General features: G+C 44.8%; 1 protein-coding gene across 3 annotated transcripts in view; it reads left to right on the plus strand.

Moving 5' to 3' along the window:
* GRIK3 (glutamate ionotropic receptor kainate type subunit 3) overlaps window positions 1-21,539 on the plus strand; it is a 229,752-nt gene that overhangs the window by 204,976 nt on the left and 3,237 nt on the right. For all 3 annotated transcript variants that reach the window (XM_073317613.1, XM_073317615.1, XM_073317616.1), the window contains 2 exons: window positions 558-676; window positions 6,029-6,246. In XM_073317613.1, the coding sequence (XP_073173714.1) occupies window positions 558-676; window positions 6,029-6,246 (337 nt within the window). The remainder of the gene's footprint in view (window positions 1-557; window positions 677-6,028; window positions 6,247-21,539) is intronic.

The following is a 21,539-nucleotide window of genomic DNA, read 5'->3' on the forward strand; positions in this document are numbered from 1 at the left end:
AGCAATTAAAACACAAACAGATCCTCCTGTGCTCCGGGGGGAAGTAGCTCCCCAGCGTCTCTGAAATACTACACTTTGCATGAGATGATGCTGAGAAATTATTGCAGAATCTGCCCGGTGGGCACAGAAGAGTCCTTTGTTCATACTAGGTGCGAGAGGAGCTCCTGTGTTTGTGCCTCATTCCATTCCATCAGCCTCATGCTTCTGCTGACTGTGTATGACTGGAAAGTCCTCTGCCATGCTTTTCAAAAGGGGCCGGTGACTTTGGGGGCCCAGCCTGAGACGCCGTGAAGGGGCCTGATGCTGAGCACCCACCGTCTGAAATGCAGGCCTCTTTATCAGGGGTCTCAAGTTGGGCTCCCAAAACTTGAAGTTCCCCAAACCCCTAATCACATTTGAAATTCTTGGCCAAGCTTCTCCCTGGGTTTAAGCGATGGAGAAATGTCAGGGGTCAGCGGGCGCTCTGGAACAGCTCCATCTGGAACAGCTCTGCTTTTCCCGGTCCATTGGGCCCTTCTCATGCAACCTCCCAAACACCACACTCTTGCTTTCCACAGGTTCAGCCCGTATGAGTGGTACGACGCTCACCCCTGCAACCCGGGATCAGACATCGTGGAGAATAACTTCACCCTGCTCAACAGCTTCTGGTTTGGAATGGGAGCGCTAATGCAGCAAGGTACGGCTGGCCCCCCTGACCCCCCACCACACCCACACCCACACTCTGCTATTTTCTGTGACGGTGAGAGCTTTTGTTTGGTGCCTGATGTTTGACAGGAGCAAGGTAAAGCACAGTTGCGCTTGTCAAAAACAACCAACTGTAGCAAAAAGAATAAATGTGGCAGCCCTACGCCCGGGTTGCAGAGAGGAGCTATGTTACTGCACGCTGACAGGCACAGACATTGGGTTTGAAATTGTGAAGTTTGTCTCTTAACGATTACAGAAGTGCTTGTCAACACCGGCTTTTTGTCTCCACGCTGGGTAGGCAGTTAGCTGCAGGAACTGGGAGATCGCTCTCCGCTGACAGTTTTACTGCTCATGGCATCCACCGTGGGATGAACTATTTGTCTCTCCTGTTACTCTTTCTGATTGAGATGTACCATGCACAAGTGGCGAGCTCAGATAGAAGCAATTCTCCAGAGAGTTGGTTGGATGTGTGTGTGTTGTATACAATCCAGGGCTTTGCGTTATCCAGCTGCACGTGCGCCAGTGAGCCTAGTGCAAACAAGGCCAGACAGGGGTTAATTAGATAAATGCCTAAGTGGAATTAATCTGATCCATGGAAACCAGCCATGACTTGGAGCTCAGGAGGGTCCTGGAGTCTATGTAGGGCATAATTCACTTGCCATGATTTTCCTTTCATTTGTAGACTGTGCTTTCACTGCTTTGTGTAGCTGGCGGGAAATAGGGGAGAAAGGACATTAAAACCAGTTTGGCAAAGAACTAACCCAGCCTGAGATAGGAATCCAGCTGCCTCAGCCGAAGGCGTTGGTACGGAGACTCTCCAGAAAACCTGAACAGTTCCTCATCTGTCACAGGAGGGTGGGGCTGGAGGACTCTTCTTTGCTCACCCAACAGAGACCGGCGTGTTCTTTTTCACCTTATCTCCTCATGAGGGTGGAGGCAGGAGAGTGCTCACCTCCTGCTCTGAATTGTTGAACACAGAGATTGTTTCTACAGTAGAAGTCACTGTAATTTATTTGGGGAAGCACCTGCCCCGCGGTAAGAGAGGCTGACCTAGCGCAGAATGGAATAAGCGCTTCCACGAGGACTGTCAGTTAAAGCCATGCTGCCCCATCTGCCATCAGCAGAGACCTCTAGCTACATCCTTCTCATTATAAAAAAGCCTCCTTTCCATTGCCATGTTCTTCTTACCCTCCAAGTTCTGAAATCGCCTGGACCTGCTGACCTCCCGGGCATGGCACAAAGCCCATCTGTCTGAGCCGGCCTCGGCGTAGGACTGAGGGAGGTTTCAGTCTGGTGGGAGGTAGGGGGGCCGTGTTCAAATGTACTAGTCCTGTGAGGGGTGACTGGATGGTGCTCAGTAGGGCAGGATAAAGGAGGTGTGGCTGCAGCTGCTTTATGTTTGGCAACTCCAGCGTCACACGGAGCTTGACATTGGAGTTTTACACAGATGCCAAGAGTGCCCAGATAGGGCTGCCAACTTTCTAATGGCAGAAAATGAACACCCTAGCCCTGCCCCTTCCCCGAGGCCCCACCCCTTCCCTTTTGACCCCACCCACCAGGGTCCCTTTTCGACTGGGTGTTCCAGTCGAAAACCAGACACCTGGTCACCCTATGCCCAGAACATGGGGTAGAGTTACCAGTAGGTCTAAATTGATATAAAGACTAAATAAATAAAGTGAGTTACTACCTCTTAGGGGTCCAAGATTCAGCCTGGCCCCAGCTTCACCTCTTTGTGTGGGTGAAGTTTCACAACTGCTTATCTTTGTGCCTGTTGCTTATCAAGGATGCGGAATCCCCCATTTGGACAGCTCTGCACCTGGCTGTTGGAGCAAATATGTGACTTACCCACACATGCAAAAAAACCAACAATACGGGTGCAGTTTTTATAGGCACAAACTATGTCAGAAATAGGGAGTCTGAAAATATACCCCTAAAAGATCAGCTGGAAGTGCATTTGTGTGTGAGAATACATTATGTTACAATCCATCTCAGCTGCTTAAATTCACCAGGTGGAGCAGTAGCCCCCCATCTCTCTTTCTCTGGTGACACAGCTTTAATAATTTAAGTGATTCATTTACTTTCAGGAAGATCTAACCTGCCTCACACCATTCACTGGTCGTTAGTAGAACCAGTTCTCACACAATGCATGCGGCTGAGGGTTTAACATTTCTTCCCACATGGTGACTCCATCCTAGCTCGGCATGGAAGGGAGAACAGACAGTGGACAGACCCTAAAACAACAGAACCCTTTGAGAAAGGCTTTGGTCAGTCACTAGGTATAGCATCCAAAATATCAGATGGGTTTCAGCTCAGTGAATTGAGAAGTTCAAAAACTACAAACACATCCACTGATCCTTGGCACAGGTAATTCATAAAATACTCCTAGATGATAATAGGGCTTTCTGCTGGAACACTCATTTTGATGGACTCCATAGCTGCCAATTAAATAAAGTGCAATTGAAAGTACCTTCAAAAACCTGTTTTCTTAGCTAGCAGTGTAAATGTTCATCACCTAAGGAGAGCTGTATAATGAAAGTACAGTCTAGTGTCTTTCCTCTCCCACATGTCTTCTCCACATCCCATCTGTGTTCCAGTCTTGAGGAAGCCATACAAAACGTACTAGGGCACTTTCCCAAAACGCCCTTCGATGGTGTCTGCAGGAGTTAATGTCTGAGGAGTTCTTTGATACCATGGTGACAGGAACCTTAGAAATAGGCTGGATGGATTAGAGCAGAATTGTTTCAAGCTGAACAGAGGCTCAACGTGAGACTTCTCTTGATTAGAGTCTTCCAAATTTCCAAAAACAAACTTTAAAAGTAAGTAAACCAGACCTGATGATCTGTCAAGGCCCAGCAGTGGGGCACAGTACGTGGCAGAGACCCAGAATGCGGGACATAAAAGAACTACCCATGCAGGAAACAAACAGCTGCAGGAACCCTTTGCTTAGTGTGACCAACTCTGTTTATAGCTTCAGTCCCAGGATGCTTTATTCTTTGCTGTCAGTAATTTTCTGCAGTCGAAGTGAGAGGCTGCCATGGAACTTTGGGACTGAAATGGGGGCTGTTTGAGAGGGATGACTTAAATGAGTTCAGAAATACCCAGGTCCGTCACGATGCAGTCGTCCATGGGTTTTGGAGCTCAGCAGTCAGCGGTACCCTGCCTCACTTGGGTGTCATTTGTCTGGTTGCATATCCAGGAATAAGAGCAACACTGGACCAGTGGAAGAACAGTATCTGAGCGTTTGTCAGAAAGAGACCTATGGTGGGGTAGGGCGGTAAATGAGAGAAGTAGGAGAGAAGAAAGACACATGTTTGTGGATTCAGAAAAAAAAGTTATTCCAACCAGGTTTTTAAGATGAAAAGAGAAGTCAGTTTGTACAGGAAGTGTCTCGTGCTTTTCTCCAGACCCTGAACCTCCATTGACAAAAGGCTGTTACCCTGGGAGCAACGCTGGGCTGTATCTGCATTGCTGAATCCTACACTTCTCCCTGGCTGCACACAGTGGGTGCAGCTCAGGTCTAGTGCAAGCAAGCACAGCTCCACAGGCCCTCGGTGCCCTAGAAGAGCCAGGGAAACTCACTCCCATCCCACACGTTACCACGCAAGGTGTTTTTCCTGGTACGGCTCACTTGGCTGGTTCCAGCTCCTTTACAGCTACTGCAGTTCCATTTGGGCTCTTCAGTCGCTTGTCAAGCACCATCTGGTTTTAACGTTTGCCCAGATTGGAGCAAACAGTCCGTTTGCGAGAGGATTGAGCTCGAATTGGAAAGGAGTGTCTGGATTCAGATTGTGAGAGGTGCCATGGATGGCTGTGGACTTACTAGGGCTATAAACCCTGCCAGCTCTTCTGTAGAAAGAAAACTTCAAGATAAGCTGAAACTTGTCTCACCAACTAATTTCACATAGGGCCTGGTCCAAAGCCCACCAGAGCCAATGAAAAGGCTCCAATTGGATTCATAGCCATGACCATTTACACCAGAAGCTTGTTCCTACACGTTACACTTGCCCAAACGAGGACATACCATGTGACTTGGCTGTCCAATCAAAATAGTTTGAATTTCAAACGTGGCATACATGCAGTGAACTCTGCACAAGGGAGTCCCAGTGCAAGGATTTGTTTGGTGAGTTATTTTTAAGTCAGGAATAAAACCCAAGCCAGTTGTGATCTGGTTGCAGACAATTCAGGAACGGAGAAATGAAATGTATCGCACGCATGATTAAATTATGAATTATTCCACCCAGATCCACTTATGGTCACGGCAGGGAAACTAAAAGAACCCAAAGCATTAGTTCAGCAACACCCACAAGAAATATTGTTCTGTGTCCCCCTGCCAGCACTGTAGCAACACTTAATAAAGATTCTTCCCAGAGCTGGACAAGGTCAGTATCCAGGGAGACATTGTAGCAGGATGAATCATTCCCTTACTGGACGCAGTTAAATTAGAGGTCCCCTGTGTTGCTTTTAACTCCATTCTGCATCTGATTCAGAAATGGTTTTCAGAGCCACGCCTTCAGCTACACCAAAGGATGAGACAGAATGGAGCAGGAATAAGTTCTTGATGAGACAACCTTGCTTCCTCAGGCACCTAATGCGGGGGCAATGCTGCATTATGTGCCACAACTTTAACGCCACACTCCTTAAATTACCTTGCAGAATCCAACTTTCCATGCAAATTCCAGATCAGAAATGTATTCTGACTGCAGCTGTTTCAAACCCAACCCCTTTCCCCATTTTTAATCAGTGTCTCACGAGATTGCAAAAATAGCACAGCCCATTTAGTCCTTCATCTCCGTTCAGTCACAGTCATTCCAGGCGAGTTACACCTTCCATGCTGCACAAGATCTCCTACTTTTCTACCTCCAGCAGCTATTCAAAGTAATGGATCCTGATAATTTCTCTCTTGCATTGTTTGATTTTTTTAAGCCTTGTGTATTTGAATACTCCCCCCAGAATGAGGCCTTTGAGAAGTAATTCATATAAAAGTAAAGCGCTTTTTAAATGGCAGAGCAAAACACTCATAAAAGTTCATAAATGACTTGCTATTTAAATCTCATAAAAGCAGCCTAGTTAATTACTTCAGTTTTGAAGGTTTCCTGTAAACTGTGCACTGTACCCAAGGTCAGCAACAAAGAGAGAAAATTCTGCAAATGCTACAGAAAAAAAATACGAATTTCTTTGCATGCAAGACGTCTGGGTAATTTGCATTAAAAACAATTGGCTTAATTTGTGCAGTTGTTACAGTTCAGCAATGTGACCTAGTGCTTGAAATATATACTGTTTTCTTTTTATTTCTTTTCTCTCTTTCTTTTCTGACTCCTTTCAACTGCTTTTCCTACTCTCCTAGGGTCTGAGCTGATGCCCAAAGCTCTGTCTACACGGATCATTGGCGGCATCTGGTGGTTCTTCACGCTCATCATCATCTCGTCCTACACAGCCAACCTTGCTGCCTTCCTGACTGTGGAGAGAATGGAATCCCCCATCGACTCGGCAGATGATCTGGCAAAGCAAACGAAAATAGAGTATGGAGCTGTGAAGGATGGAGCTACCATGACCTTCTTCAAGGTGAGATCAAACATATGCATTCCACCCTCCAGGCAGAAATGCAAATGCAAACACACAAGAAATAGGACCAAAGCAATGTTCTTAGACCAGAGGGAGTAAGAGCAGAGAAAAACTAGTTATGTCACATAGTCCTTTCCCCCTCCTCTTAATGCAAGATTGTTGTCTCTTGCATCTTTGCTAGGACTTTGCCCACACCCATTATAAGTCATCCAGGCTATGGAACATCCATAGCTCGCTTCTGCCAGATGCTAATTGGTGTTAGAAATTTTAAATGGCATTGATTTTACAGTTTCCGAGATACAAAGGACACTGAAAGCTCAGACGCTCCAGATGGAAGGTGTATTCCCAAATCAAGGCAGAGCTTCTGTGCAGCTTGTACTAAACTCCTCCAGAAAGTCTTATTTTCCCCAGGCATCTTCCAGACCTTCACAACTCCCCTAGTCCCTCCATCCCCAATGAGGATGCCCTGAAGCCCTTGAAGACAAACTGATAGGCTTCTAGATGAATTCAGAATCAAGAGGAGAGAGATTAAAAATGCAAACTAGAGCTGAACAAATGCTGCAAACACCTTTCCACCATTTTTTATTTATTTAATTTTTTTTGCATTTTTAAGCAACGTCTCTTGCCTCATGTGCATTCACTGACCTTTTAACATAATCATGTCTTATTAGCATGAATGTTCTCAAATAGCAAATCTCAAACTTTCTGGGACCTTTCAGACCAGAATCCTGAGAGTTCCATTCACTCCGGCAGGGAACAACACCATGTGATATATCACCAACCACAACTAACCCACACAGCTCAAACAGAATGAAACAAAACACACTGAATAATATTGAAGAACGGATAAGTGGTTCAGCAGACGGCTCGGATCTGCTAACCTTCTGTGGCCTGTTTTTCTCACAGGTGCTAAGGGAGGGGGTGGTTTGCACAGAGAAGGTTTTTTTATTTACTCATAAGAGTATTAGGTAGGGACTGAGTAGCTACTTATCTATCTAGGTAGGAATAAGTAGTCTGTTCCTTGTTACAGTGTATACTAGTATGAAATTGTCCATTTTTAATTGTTATCAGGTCTTGTACAGCACAGGATGGGCACCTGCTGATGGTGTTACATCTTTGATAAATCGTAAGAACAAACAGCATAAATAAATTCAAGAAAATCATGTTTTCAGATGCAAAGAGATAAAAGTAATCAGATAAACTTACTTCATGGCCTGCTAGTAAGTAAAAGACCCTTATCTCTGCCTTGGGCCTATTACATACAAAGTTTGTGTAGTCTCAGGTTATTCCCTTGCTACAGGGTTTTTGTTATAACACTGTTCTTCCCCCATCTCTGAACACAGTGGGCCAAATATTTCATCCATACTAGGTCAACAGGGTTGCAGAGCTGGAATTTAGGAATCACAAGGAGCAAGAATATTTCCGGGATCATTCCACCAGTGTCTTCAGAAAACAACGTAATGCAATTTTCTGCCCACCCCTCCCCACATATTTGTGGGAGCAAGGAAATACAACCCATTCGTTGTCCCAGAACTGCACTTTCAGGTCTGACTAGTGATTTGGGGTAACAGACAAGCGCCATCTTAAAGGATCCTGATTCTCAGTGTGTTGGTGTTCAACACTTTATGAAAACCAGGCCCCGTGAAGGTGTCTCACGATGCAAATTTAAACCCCAGTCTACAAGTTAGCTGGTGTGTGACTGACAGCAGGGTTCCGATCGTGTTCCCAATGCTAATGCTAAAGGCACAGAATGAACACAAGCCCTAGACAACAAACATCAACCAGTTTTCAGTCAAAAGAACAGTTGTTGGGACACAGACAGAAGGTTCAGCACATGTTGAATTTGCTGGAAAAGCGTTCTCCAAGTGGCATGGAAGAGGCTTTAGTCTGCCTAACAGTCGACCTTTGGGGTTTCCACCCTCTCCATCACGCTAGCTCTCAAATCCAGACAGACAGCAAGAGTAAGTAATTTCCTGCTCTAATATGAAGCGTATTAAAGAAACAAAAAGAAAAGGAGTACTTGTGGCACCTTAGAGACAAACCAATTTATTTGAGCATGAGCTTTCATGAGCTACAGCTCACTTCATCGGATGCATACCGTGGAAACTGCAGTAGACATTATATACACACAGAGACCATGAAACAATACCCCCTCCCACCCCACTGTCCTGCTGGTAATACCTTATCTAAAGTGATCATCAAGTTGGGCCATTTCTAGCACAAATCCAGGTTTTCTCACCCTCCGCCCCCCCACACACAAAGTCACTCTCCTGCTGGTAATAGCCCATCCAAAGTGGCCACTCTCTTCAAAATGTGTATGATAATCAAGGTGGGTCATTTCCAGCACAAATCCAGGTTCTCTCACTCCCTCACCCCCCTCCAAAAACCACACACACAAACTCAATCTCCTGCTGGTAATAGCTTATCAAAAGTGACCACTCTCTCTACAATGTGCATGATAATCAAGGTGGGCCATTTCCAGCACAAATCCAGGTTTTCTCACCCCCCCACCCCCATACACACACAAACTCACTCTCCTGCTGGTAATAGCTTATCTAAAGTGATCATTAAGTTGGGCCATTTCCAGCACAAATCCAGGTTTTCTCACCCTCCGCCCCCACACACACAAACTCACTCTCCTGCTGGTAGTAGCCCATCCAAAGTGACCACTCTCTTCACAATGTGTATGATAATCAAGGTGGGCCATTTCCTGCACAAATCCAGATTGATAGAGCCAGAAGAGTTCCCAGAGGTCACCTACTACAGGACAGGCCTAACAAAGAAAATAACAGAACACCACTAGCCATCACCTTCAGCCCCCAACGCATTATTAAGGATCTACAACCTATCCTGAAGGATGACCCAACACTCTCACCAATCTTGGGAGACAGGCCAGTCCCGCAACCTGAAGTAAATACTCACCAACAACCACATACCACACAACAGAACCACTAGCCCAGGAACCTATCCTTGCAACAAAGCCCGTTGCCAACTGTGCCCACATATCTATTCAGGGGACACCATCACAGGGCCTAATAACATCAGCCACACTATCAGAGGCTCGTTCACCTGCACATCCACCAATGTGATATATGCCATCATGTGCCAGCAATGCCCCTCTGCCATGTACATTGGTCAAACTGGACAGTCTCTATGTAAAAGAATAAATGGACACAAATCAGATGTCAAGAATTATAACATTCATAAACCAGTCGGAGAACACTTCAATCTCTCTGGTCACGCAATCACCGACATGAAGGTCACTATCTTACAACAAAAAAACTTCAAATCCAGACTCCAGCGAGAAACTGCTGAATTGGAATTCATTTGCAAATTGGATACTATTAATTTAGGCTTAAATAGAGACTGGGAGTGGCTAAGTCATTATGCAAGGTAGCCTATTTCCCCTTGCTTTTTCCTACCCCCCCCCCCCACGTTCTCGTTAAACTTGAATTTAAACTCGGAGAGTGGTCAGTTTGGATGAGCTATTGCCAGCAGGAGAGTGAGTTTATGTGTGTATGGGGGTGGGGGGGGTGAGAAAACCTGGATTTATGCTGGAAATGGCCCACCTTGATTATCATGCACATTGTAGGGAGAGTGGTCACTTTTGATAAGCTATTACCAGCAGGAGATTGAGTTTGTGTGTGTGGTTTTTGGAGGGGGGTGAGGGGGTGAGAGAACCTGGATTTGTGCAGGAAATGGCCCACCTTGATTATCATACACATTTTGAAGAGAGTGGTCACTTTGGATGGGCTATTACCAGCAGGAGAGTGAGTTTGTGGGTGTGGGGGGCGGAGGGTGAGAAAACCTGGATTTGTGCTGGAAATGGCCCAACTTGATGATCACTTTAGATAAGCTATTACCAGCAGGACAGTGGGGTGGGAGGAGGTATTGTTTCATGGTCTCTGTGTGTATATAATGTCTTCTGCAGTTTCCACGGTATGCATCCGATGAAATGAGCTGTAGCTCACGAAAGCTCATGCTCAAATAAATTGGTTAGTCTCTAAGGTGCCACAAGTACTCCTTTTCTTTTTGCGAATACAGACTAACTCGGCTGTTACTCTGAAACCTGTCATTAAAGAAACAGGAACCCAACAGGTATCTTAATTCAGGAAATAATACAACAGTAGCATCTGACAGGACTCAGAGAGTAACTAGCTACTGTGACATACCTCCAACCTATGTTAACCTTTTATCAAGCACTAAGTGCCTTGGAGAAAAAGATCCATGGCAAAGGAAAGGGGAAGAAAACAAAACAATAAACCAAAACGGAAAACAAACCAGAGAAAAGGAATCTGATGCCTGCTTTGTCTCTTGGCAAGTCCATGTTAAGGCTTTTAGGCCACACCTATGAAAGTCCATGCAGTCCAATGCCACGAATACATTGCAATCATGTCATGGAAGGCAAATTACATGAATTCCTTCCATTTAAACGGAAATTAATTTTAGAAGTTGTCCGACACAGCAGAGAACATGCAAAGAGCTGTCGCATTTTACTGCTGCTTAGAAGATGAAAATTAATTAAGAGATTTAAGAAAGCCTTTGAAACCACAATTGGGTTGTAAAAGTATGTGTTAAAAATGAGAGAGAAGGAGAAGATAAAGGAGAGTGGGAATGGGGAGGAATTTATCTAGGAATTAGCCTCCTTTGCGAACATGACCTGGGTTTTTATGTTTTGAGGATGTATTTTTAATATTCCCTTGCAAGGAAGAGATTGAGACTGGAGAGTGCAGGCTTTTACCCTGTTATCCTGGTTGGGTAACAGTCCCAACCAGGTGGGTATGTTAGACCCTGATACACCAAAGCACATCAGAGCTTAGAAAGGGAAAGTTGTTAGCTCTGATGACTGTCTGGTGGCCAGTGTAAAAGGAGGTTCCAATCCAGCATCATTACACTGGGATCACACTGACGCTTACCAACTCCCATTACTATCGTATTTGAATACCTTGCCCTCATTAATGAATATTATCCTCACAACACCTCTGTCAGGTGGGGAAATCCTATCGCCGTTTTCACAGCAGGGGGACCTGAGGCCCAGCGCAGGTGAAATGACTTGCCCAAGTTCATATAGAAAGTCCATAGCTGAGTTGGGAATTTAAACCAGGTCTCCTCAGTCCCAGTCGAGTGCTCCAGCTGGTTCCGATCACATAACAGACCATTTGCGTGGATTGCCCTGGTGTAGGTGTTTTTAATACTGTGCAACTGCCGATTAAACCATGTGGCAAAGAACCAGAGTTGTGATTGTTCTTATATAGCCAAGCACAGAATTATAGCCTCGAAGAGGGAGTGACAAATATTATCATTATTATATTTTGCCCTGGTTTAAAGATTTCCATCCAAGGATCTCAATGCACTTTCTCACTATTAACATTAAATGTAAGGTAAAGCGTGAGTGCGCTGTGTGAGTAAGCTATGAATTCCCTGCCAGAAGGGAGATGCCAGGATTCAGAGAAATGGGGACTTTCATTGTTTGGATGGTGAAATGTGGCTGCTTTTCTGATCTGGTTAGCAGGCTAACCGTACTGAGAAATGTACCTTTCCCCAACCCCTTTATACCTTCCTATCATTTCAATTCAGCTGGAAATATATGGACCAAAACAGTTCACATCTTAGAAGCCAGGTTGTGCCTGGAATACTGTAAAACGCTGAATGGGTGTAATATAATAGCATTTAGATTAGCCAGTCAGCAGTTTAATAGCCAAGACTCATTAAAGGGAGCTGGTGCTCTGAATTTTAACAAGAAGAAAGAGCAGAGCATTTCCCTGCAGATTCACCGCCCGCTGTTGGCTATGACAATGGTGGCCAGAAGTTACGCTTTCCAAAGCCCATGCTTAGTTTGACGGGCAGCGGGTGCGCCTTCCTAAGGAAATGGGATTTTTTTTTTTTTCGGTACAAACATTGCAGAGCATTTCAAACTCAGTGTCAGTCTGCTTTTCGCAGTGGAGTCTGCGTGAGCAGGCTCCTCTTCAGCATGATCAGACATATTGTGTTACCTTCATAGGCAATAAAAGCTTAGAAGAGACATTAGGAGGAGGTTCACTTTCAGTGTTGCATTTTAAATATTCTTTGTAATGAGATTTCTATGTGGAAATAAAAGAGTGTGCGTGTGGGGGTGTGGGGGTGTGTGGGTGTGCAGTATCTTTGTAGCTTCTTAGCCATCTCCATCCCACCCATACTTTGGTTCCTCTCACGCATCTGGCAGAGTCTGTTTGTGTTCCACAGTATATTTTATTTCTCTGTCTTACGACTGGGAAGAGATGAATTCTCGGGGCTGCCCCCTTCCCCAACACGGGCTTTGTTTGCTGGAGCAGCCGAAATGCTCTTGTGGGACGCTGTGCGTTTGTCCTCCCTGGCGAGAGAAATGTGGCTCAGTTTCCTTAATTGGCATCCAGATGCTCCCACCCCAAACTCTGACCCAGACCCGTGGCTGGCGTAATTCAGCAGCCCCTCGCCATGACTTAGTACAGCTATGCCTGTGTACACCAGCTGGGGATCTGCCCCAATGTTTGCAAAGACACCCGCTCTTCATTCTGTTCATTGGGGATGATGCTGTGGCAGCCATTCTCGAGACACAGGGTCCTGTGGAACAAAGGCCCTGGGCAATTGGTGACCAAATGCACCCGGGTTGCGTGATACAGATCATCTTCTGGACAAACAGAGAAGTGCAGCGTCTGATGTCTATTTTAGGGCATACCAGCGTTGAAGGGAAGCAGACATCGCATCTGGCTCGCTGCAGAAAAATGCCCCAGGATTGATTGATAGGGGATTCCCCTATGAGATTATCACCCCTCCCCTTCTCCATGATCAGCTCTAAAAGTTCCCTCCCGCTCATTCTGGGAATCTGTATTCCCAGCTTCTCTGCTGCCTGGTTTGCTAAGGCTAGCAGCATCGTTTGCTAACTGCATTATGAAGACACAATATGTCACTTTGGTTTGCAGCTTCTCTAGCCTGTAGGAATGTCATAGAGAATTGCTGATGAGGGCCAGGACAGGAACATCTGCTGCTGCAAGGGAAGCTACAAAAGGTTTTCTCCCACCCACCCCACCCCCCGCCCGGCTCTCCTGTTGGTATTAGCTCATCTTAAGTGATCACTTTTCTTACAGTGTGTAGGGTAACACCCATTGTTTCATGTTCTCTGAGTATATAAATCTCCCCACTGTATTTTCCACTGAATGCGTCCGATGAAGTGAGCTGTAGCTCACGAAAGCTTATGCTCAAATAAATTTATTAGTCTCTAAGGTGCCACAAGTCCTCCTTTTCTTTTTGCGGATACAGACTAACACGGCTGCTACTCTGAAACATGATCAAGGTGCTGTCACTTGTGGAGAAAATGGAAGCATAAAGAAAAGGAAGGCAAAAGCCTCCTGCCACAGTTACCTGAGAAGACTCCCCACATGCCACCTGATGTCCCTGTCTGTAGGCAGGGGGACATCAGCCCAGACCTTGAAAGGTTTTTAGATGTTGCTACATTCAGCATCGTAACATCTAATTGAGTGAAGAGCCTAAATCTCATATCTCCAAAAGGGATTTAGCCACTTGAGTCGATGCTGAGTACAGCAAAGCCTAAATAGCTTGAAAAATGCAGGGCATGGCTTTTGCTGGGCTTGATCGAAAGCCCACTGGAAAGACGTCCCTTTGGCTCAGATCAGTCAGGCCTAACCGTGGCCTTGCTCTGTTGCCAACCTGGCTAGCTGCCGCCTATGCACGGCAAAGAGAGAGTTTTGCTCACTTCATCGTTGTGGAAAGAGCTTATGAGAAGCCATTTACTGCCAGGGAATGCAGGTCAGATAAGCTGGAAGACGAGGGTTCCAGGAAGAGATCAATTAATTTAGGAGCTGTATCTCGTTTCCATTATAGAAAATACCAGAAATACTGTGTTAAGAAGGATGCTATCTCTCTCAGAACAAAAATGCTGGTTATAATGTGCCTTTTGCACCATTCGTATATATTTCCTTGTACAGAAATGTTAAATTCTCAAGATGAAGTATCTTCAGTTTGTGAAAATCAATTTATTTCTTTGTATGGTCTGGAATTGAAAAGCATAAGCCTGAAAGAGACTTTCTTGCCAATTTCACTGATAAAAAAGCATATGTGTCTGGCAAGGCACTTTTATTTTGGCTCTCCTACACTATTCCATTAATTTATTTGAGTGACTGGTCTTGAAACACCGGTTATTACAGGCAGCTCCTGAGCTGTGACTGTAAAGAACAGAGTCAGAGTCATTTGCACTGTTCACAGCATTTTCTACGTTCAGTGTGCTTGTTTAGCTTTTTTGCAAGTACATTTGGTTCAGAACACAAGGTAAGGTTAGACTGAGAAACAGCCACATCCGTTTATCCCTCTGGTGTAAATCGATGTAGCTGCACTGATTTAAGTAGAGCTACATTTGGGGTGGTCTGGCCAATGTCTTTCTTTACCTAGAGATACCATAGGCGATCCCTGCCTTTCTAGTCAGCACTTCTGACAATCCAGTGTTCCCCAGCAGTTCGCAGCCAGGTCATTTAAGATCAGCTCTTACTACTCCAGAGCAACTGAGCACAGAGCTGCCCGGGGGGGGGGGGGGCACAATTGGGGCAATTTGCCCCAGGCCCCACAGGGGCCCCCACAAGAATGTCTGAGGTCTGAGACAGGGAAGGGGGCGAAGGGGCCCCTGAAATTGCTTTGCCCCAGTTTTTCTTCACTGACCTTTTGCAACAGGTCTGATTTGGGGGAGTTTGGGGCTACACCAGGTGTCAGAAATCTTCCATTATTCCCACCTGCCCAGATGGAACGTGTTACCAGTGGGACTGAATATCAAGATAGCAGATGGACATCACTTCAGATTGACTCTGTATTCAGACACTTCCATTAATTTGAACACAATACCCTATTAAAATTAAATGGCAATTCATTAGTAAGAATGTTACTAACATCCAACCACTGTGTTACAGACGTCCGTTTAGCATAGTTGATGAATCCCAATAATTTTTTTTATAATAATCATTTAGCCTTTAAATCAATAAGTGACAAATATCCAGTTACCTCTGAAGCAGGCACAATTAACTTCTTTCTTTACTGACAGTCAGTTTCATACCAGGCAATTATTGTGCATGTCCAAGAACTCTTTGATGACCAAGAATATACTTTCTGAGGCAATAGAACAATTTAAGTGGAAGTTAATTTGCTTCTAATCACAATCTAACCTGACCTGGAGCACTTTTCTTTGACGTGTCATAAATATGAAGGAAAGGGTAAACACCTTTAAAATCCCACCTCTGCCACCATGTCAAGGTTCTTTCCCCACTCTGAACTCTAGGGTACAGATGGGGGACCTGCATGAAAACCTGCTAAGCTTATTTTTACCAGCTTAGGTTAAAACTTCCCCAAGGTACAAACTATTTTACCTTTTGCCCTTATACTTTATCGCTGCTACCACCAAATGTCTAACAGATATATAACCGGGAAAGAGCCCACTTGGAAACGTCTTTTCCCCAAAAATCCTCCCAAACCCTACACCTCCTTTCCTGGGGAAGGCTTGATAAAAATCCTCAGCAATTTGCGTAGGTGAACACAGACCCAAACCCTTGGATCTTAAGAACAATGAAAAAGCATTCAGTTTCTTACAAGAAGAATTTTAATAGAAGAAAAAGTAAAAAGAATCACCCCTGTAAAATCAGGATGGGAAATACCTTACAGGGTAATTAGATTCAAAACATAGAGAATCCCTCTAGGCAAAACCTTAAGTTACAAAAAGACACAAAAACAGGAAACTACATTCCATTCAGCACAGCTTATTTTCTCAGCCATTTAAAGAAAACAGAATCTAACTCATATCTAGCTAGATTACTTACTAAGTTCTAAGACTCCATTCCTGTTCTGTCCCCGGCAAAAGCATCACACAAACAGAGAGAGCCTTTGTTTCTCGCTCCCTCCAGCTTTTGAAAGTATCTTGTCTCCGCATTGGTCATTTTGGTCAGGTGCCAGCGAGGTTATCCTAGCTTCTTAACCCTTTATGGGTGAAAGGGTTTTTCCTCTGGCTAGGAGGGATTTTAAAGGTGTTTACCCTTCCCTTTATATTTATGATAGCGTGAATGGAGACTTTTCAGTCACAGGGAGGGAGGATTAAGAGCATGAGCCCCTGAAAGTTTTTCTCTGGACCTTTACAATTCCTGCAGCCTTGCAGGATGAGGGAGTACCATCTTCACAGGAACTCGGTGCTTTTCAATAGAAGGCCAAGGCTGCACACCTCCCCATTTGCAATGATGCTAGCTGCCTCTGTCAACTGCATACCAGTAGAGCGGCAGTGGGTACCACTTGCAGTTTGCACTGACTTTTTACAGTCCAGTGCCCATATTTTTTCCCTTTTACATTGGCCCATATCTGTGATCGGACAGGTTCAAGCAAGCAACTAGCTAGTTAGAGATGGACAGATTTGTTTTTTTTCCCTTTTAATTAGAAAAAAGATAATATTGTACAAAGTAGCTGGACCTTATATTAAACTCTGCCTTGTTTTCACCAGCTTTTTACCTCCTCTTAGTTACCTGGTGTTAGCTAACATGAGTAAGAACACACCTTTTACCCTCGTGATGATAAGGACAATGTGACTAGTGGCATTTTGGCCTTGAGAAATTGTGAGGTTGCTGAAAGCATGGATTGGAGGAGAGCAGAAGAGGCAGAAGTAGCTTGTGTTCATGTATTTCAAGCTATGCCTCTGTCTGGGGGATCATATTGCCACATTTGCTCTCTTAAGTGGCTCAGCAAGTGTTGCTGGGTCTTTAATTCTGTTGGTTCATTACGCATGCATGAGTGACTGTAAGTAGCTGTTGCAAAGTGGCCAAACCAGACAGTCTATACGTAAAAGAATAAATGGACACAAATCAGACGTCAAGAATTATGACATTCAAAAAACAGTCGGAGAACACTTCAGTCTCTCTGGTCACTCGATTACAGACCTAAAAGTCGCAATTCTTCAACAAAAAAACTTCAAAAACAGACTCTAACAAGAGACTGCTGAATTGGAATTAATTTGCAAACTGGACACCATTACATTAGGTTTGAATAAAGACTGGGAGTGGATGGGTCATTACACAAAGTAAAACTATTTCCCCATGTTTATTTCCTTCCCCCCTCACCAACTGTTCCTCACACGTTCTTGACACACATTCTTGTCAACTGCTGGAAATAGCCCACCTTGATGATCACTACAAAAGGGTTTTTTTTCTCTCCTGCTGGTAATAGCTCACCTTACCTGATCACTCTCCTTACAGCGTATATGGTAACACCCATCATTTCATGTTCTCTGTGTATATAAAATCTCCCCACTGTATTTTCCACTGAATGCATCTGATGAAGCAAGCTGTAGCTCACAAAAGCTTATGCTAAAATAAATTGGTTAGTCTCTAAGGAGCCACAAGTCCTCCTTTTATTTTGCGGATACAGACTAACACAGCTGCTCCTCTGAAATTCATCAAAGTGGGATCTAAAGAGAAGGGAGCATTTGCCATTGACCCAGGTTCACACTTCAGGATGCAGAGTGAAGAGCCGGGAGATACCCTGCTGCTCTAGCACCCATTCCCCCCTGCACTAAATGAGATCATGTGACGGGGATGGGTTGGGGGGGAAATGGGCTGCCCTAGCCTTTCAAACTACTATTACGTTTTCTCAGTCAGTCAAAGGGAGTGATTTCAGGAGGCGAGAGGAGAAAAGTGCCTTCTCTGTAGGAAAGGTTTCAGAGTAGCAGCCGTGTTAGTCTGTATTCGCAAAAAGAAAAGGAGTACTTGTGGCGCCTTAGAGACTAACCAATTTATTTGAGCATGAGCTTTCGTGAGCTACAGCTCACTTCATCGGATGCATACCATGGAAACTGCAGCAGACTTTATATATACACAGAGAATATGAAACAATACCTCCTCCCACCCCACTGTCCTGCTGGTAATAGCTTATCTAAAGTGATCATTTTGTGCTGGAAATGGCCCAACCTGATGATCACTTTAGATAAGCTATTACCAGCAGGACAGTGGGGTGGGAGGAGGTATTGTTTCATATTCTCTGTGTATATATAAAGTCTGCTGCAGTTTCCACGGCATGCATCCGATGAAGTGAGCTGTAGCTCACGAAAGCTCATGCTCAAATAAATGGGTTAGTCTCTAAGGTGCCATAAGTCCTCCTTTTCTTCTCTGTAGGAAAGAGGCTTGTCGCATGTAATTTAAGTTGCCTAAAGAGCTACATTGCCTCATGCTAGTCCTATTAGCGTCCCTAAATGCAGCCGATTGATTTTTTGCCAGTTTACTTCTCTCTGTGCTTTAAACTGGGAGAACACTGATGTTGTTAAAGAGCTCTGTGTCAGAACCCAGGCAGCAGTAAATGCAGAGAGAGAGAGAGAGAGAAAGGGAATGCTCGTGGACTCAAAGGTCTCTGATGTGAACTATGCAAGTGTTAAACAAGTCGTTGTCGGGGAGGAAAGCGTGTTATTCACCTCACTTATGCATTGCAATGTATAGATATTTAATAGTCTTCTTTCAGAGGGGTAGCCGTGTTAGTCTGGATCCGTAAAAGCGGCAGAGTCCTGTGGCATCTTATAGACTAACAGACATACTGGAGCATGAGCTTTCGTGGGTGAATACCCTCTTTGTCGGATGCATTCTTTGCCGCTTTTAATAGTCTTCAGTGGCCTAAATTTCCTGCTGTTTTTTTTTGAGGTCCAATAGCTGCCCCAAATCTACTTCAAGGCATGGGTCCAATCCTCAGCTGGTGTAAATGGCCATACCGCCACTGAATCCTGGGGTGAGCGATATTAGTTAAGGATCTGGCCCATTGCAACAGGATTGCTCAAAGGACAGCTTTTGCTGGAGAGTACGTATGGGTTAGGGTGCGAGCCTGGGGCATAGGAGATGGGTGTTCAATTCCCCGTCTGCCATGGAATCCGTGTGTCATTTAGACTTTCTATGCCTCGGCTCCCTCAGGGCAGGTATTTCCCTTCCTCGCACAGGTGCTGGGGGGATGAGTACATCAAAAGCTGTGAAGTACTCAGATCCTACAGCAATGTGGCCCATAGAGGTACCTACGATAGGAGGAACTTGGCTCTGGGGCACATACGAATCCTCTTAAAACAGGGGGTTGGTTAATCTTCATTTCATGGCCAGGTACTCAGTGCAAGGAATAAATTGCAGACACGAGTGTGTATTTAAAAAAGGCAGCCATTTATTCCGTGAATGATGAGACCTCACACAGGGGTGTCCAAGTTCACCCCTTTGTATGCCTAGTGGAGGCACTCAGTGACCCCACACCTCAAATAGCCACCTTGCCAAATGGTGTAGCAAAAGAAATGGAACTATATGACCTGCCAAAGCCACATGGGCAGGCCCTTCACTTCAGAACGTATTGCATGGCCACAACCTCCTTCCCTTCTGTGCATCTCTTCCTGAGACCCGCGTCTGCTGCCTTGCCTAAGCGTAGGGGATGGGCCTCATAAATGGAAGAATTTAGATTACATGTATAGTGAGAGAAAGCTCAGACACCGCTAGCACAATGTTTTCGTCTCAATCCCAGAGTACTGGGCCATCTCATGCATCCCGTGCAACTGGGAGCCAGAAGCACAAAAAAGCCAGGTATGGCTTAAACAGTGCTGTGGACTTGTTTCATGCTCGCTCTGCTTGACACATTTATATTCCTGTCACATCCAGTGTGAGGACAGAATTTTTTGACACCCTGCATCCTCATCCTCTCCAACACATGGTAAATTTCATCAAAGAAACAGACCGAGCCTGTGATATGTTCTCCAAATCCGCTCCTTCTTGCTCAGCTGATGGTATCTGCCTGGATGATGCATGCTGCTATCTTGTGCAAACATATGGGAAGGGAGATTGAGGAGAGAGATTCTCCAACTGTTTGTCATGGAAAAAATAAATGACAAGACTGAGCAAGCACTGCCCCCTTACATGCCTCTTCAAAAGAGCTCTCACTTTGGAGAGCGTGGGAGTTTCCTCCCATCCTTTCCATTATTAAAAGAGCTACAGTCCTCGGTGACCCATTCCCAAAGGGGGAATAATTTCCCTTAGCCCAGAGTTGTAGGAAATAGATTGTAATGCACATGCAAAGAGACAAGTGTTATATGCCAAGGCCCTGGTTTGTTTGGTAGAAACCTGGTTCAGCTTGCATTTCTGAGCGGTTTCGGACCCCACCAGACTACATCCAATCCTGAAACCTGACCCAGACCCTCTTTCTCCAGTTCTACTTATCACATACACTTCCTGCAATAGTTCTGAAGTGAAGGGCCTGCCCATATGGCTTTGCCATGTAATATATTTCTATTTCTTTTGCTAAAGCTTTTGGCAAGGTGGCTGTTTGCTGTGTTGGGCTAATTTATGCCTGCACTAAGCATACAAAGGGGTGAACTCAGACATCCCTGAGTGAGGTCTCATCATTCATGGAAGAAATGGGTGCCTTTTAAATACACACTCGTGGCTGCAACTTACTCCTTCCATGGAGTACCTGGCCATGAAACGAAGATTAACCGACCAACTGGTTTAAGGGGACTTGTACGCGCATCTGTTTCTGTGGAACCTTCCGAAGCCAGTGCCTACGCTTCACCAATTTTTGTTACCGCACACGTAAAAGACACTTCAAAAGGCGATCTTAAGCCAGTTGGGATCATGTTATAAAGAAAACAAAATTACTTCTTCCCATCCTAACTGATTTTTGAATGAGCAAATGAAGACAAAAGGTCACATCTTGTGCCAGTCCAGAAAACGTGTAGTCCCCATTCCAATGGGAAGTCTGCCAATAGTAAAAAAAAAAAAAGTCCCAGTTTCTTAGCACCAGCAAAATATAGCTGATGCTTCTCTACTGTCTCTGTGCATCTGTTTATGTAAAACCGTAAAGCCTGTTTGACGGGGAAACATCTCTCAGAAGGGACACAGATGGCCTGCGGTGCTTGAAAGTTGGAGAGAGTGAAACATATTCTCTGAAACCCTCTTTCTCCTCGGTCATTGGGTAGAAAGATAAAGGGATAAGCAGAATTCAGGTGGCTGTTATTATTCAGAATAATTTGACAGACATATTGGGAGTCCATCATAATATCAACTTTTGCAAGGCATCAAAGCAAAGTGTGATTGTGCATTGTTCAAATGTACAAATACATTTTTCTACTTTGATTGGAAGCTCTTTGGGGCAAGGATGCTCTATTTGTTGTTGTAAGAAAAGGAGTACTTGTGGCACCTTAGAGACTAACCAATTTATTTGAGCATAAGCTTTCGTGAGCTACAGCTCACTTCATCGGATGCATTCACGAAAGCTTATGCTCTCTAAGGTGCCAC

Source organism: Lepidochelys kempii, chromosome 19 (assembly GCF_965140265.1).
Source record: "Lepidochelys kempii isolate rLepKem1 chromosome 19, rLepKem1.hap2, whole genome shotgun sequence".
Classification (NCBI taxonomy): domain Eukaryota; kingdom Metazoa; phylum Chordata; order Testudines; family Cheloniidae; genus Lepidochelys; species Lepidochelys kempii.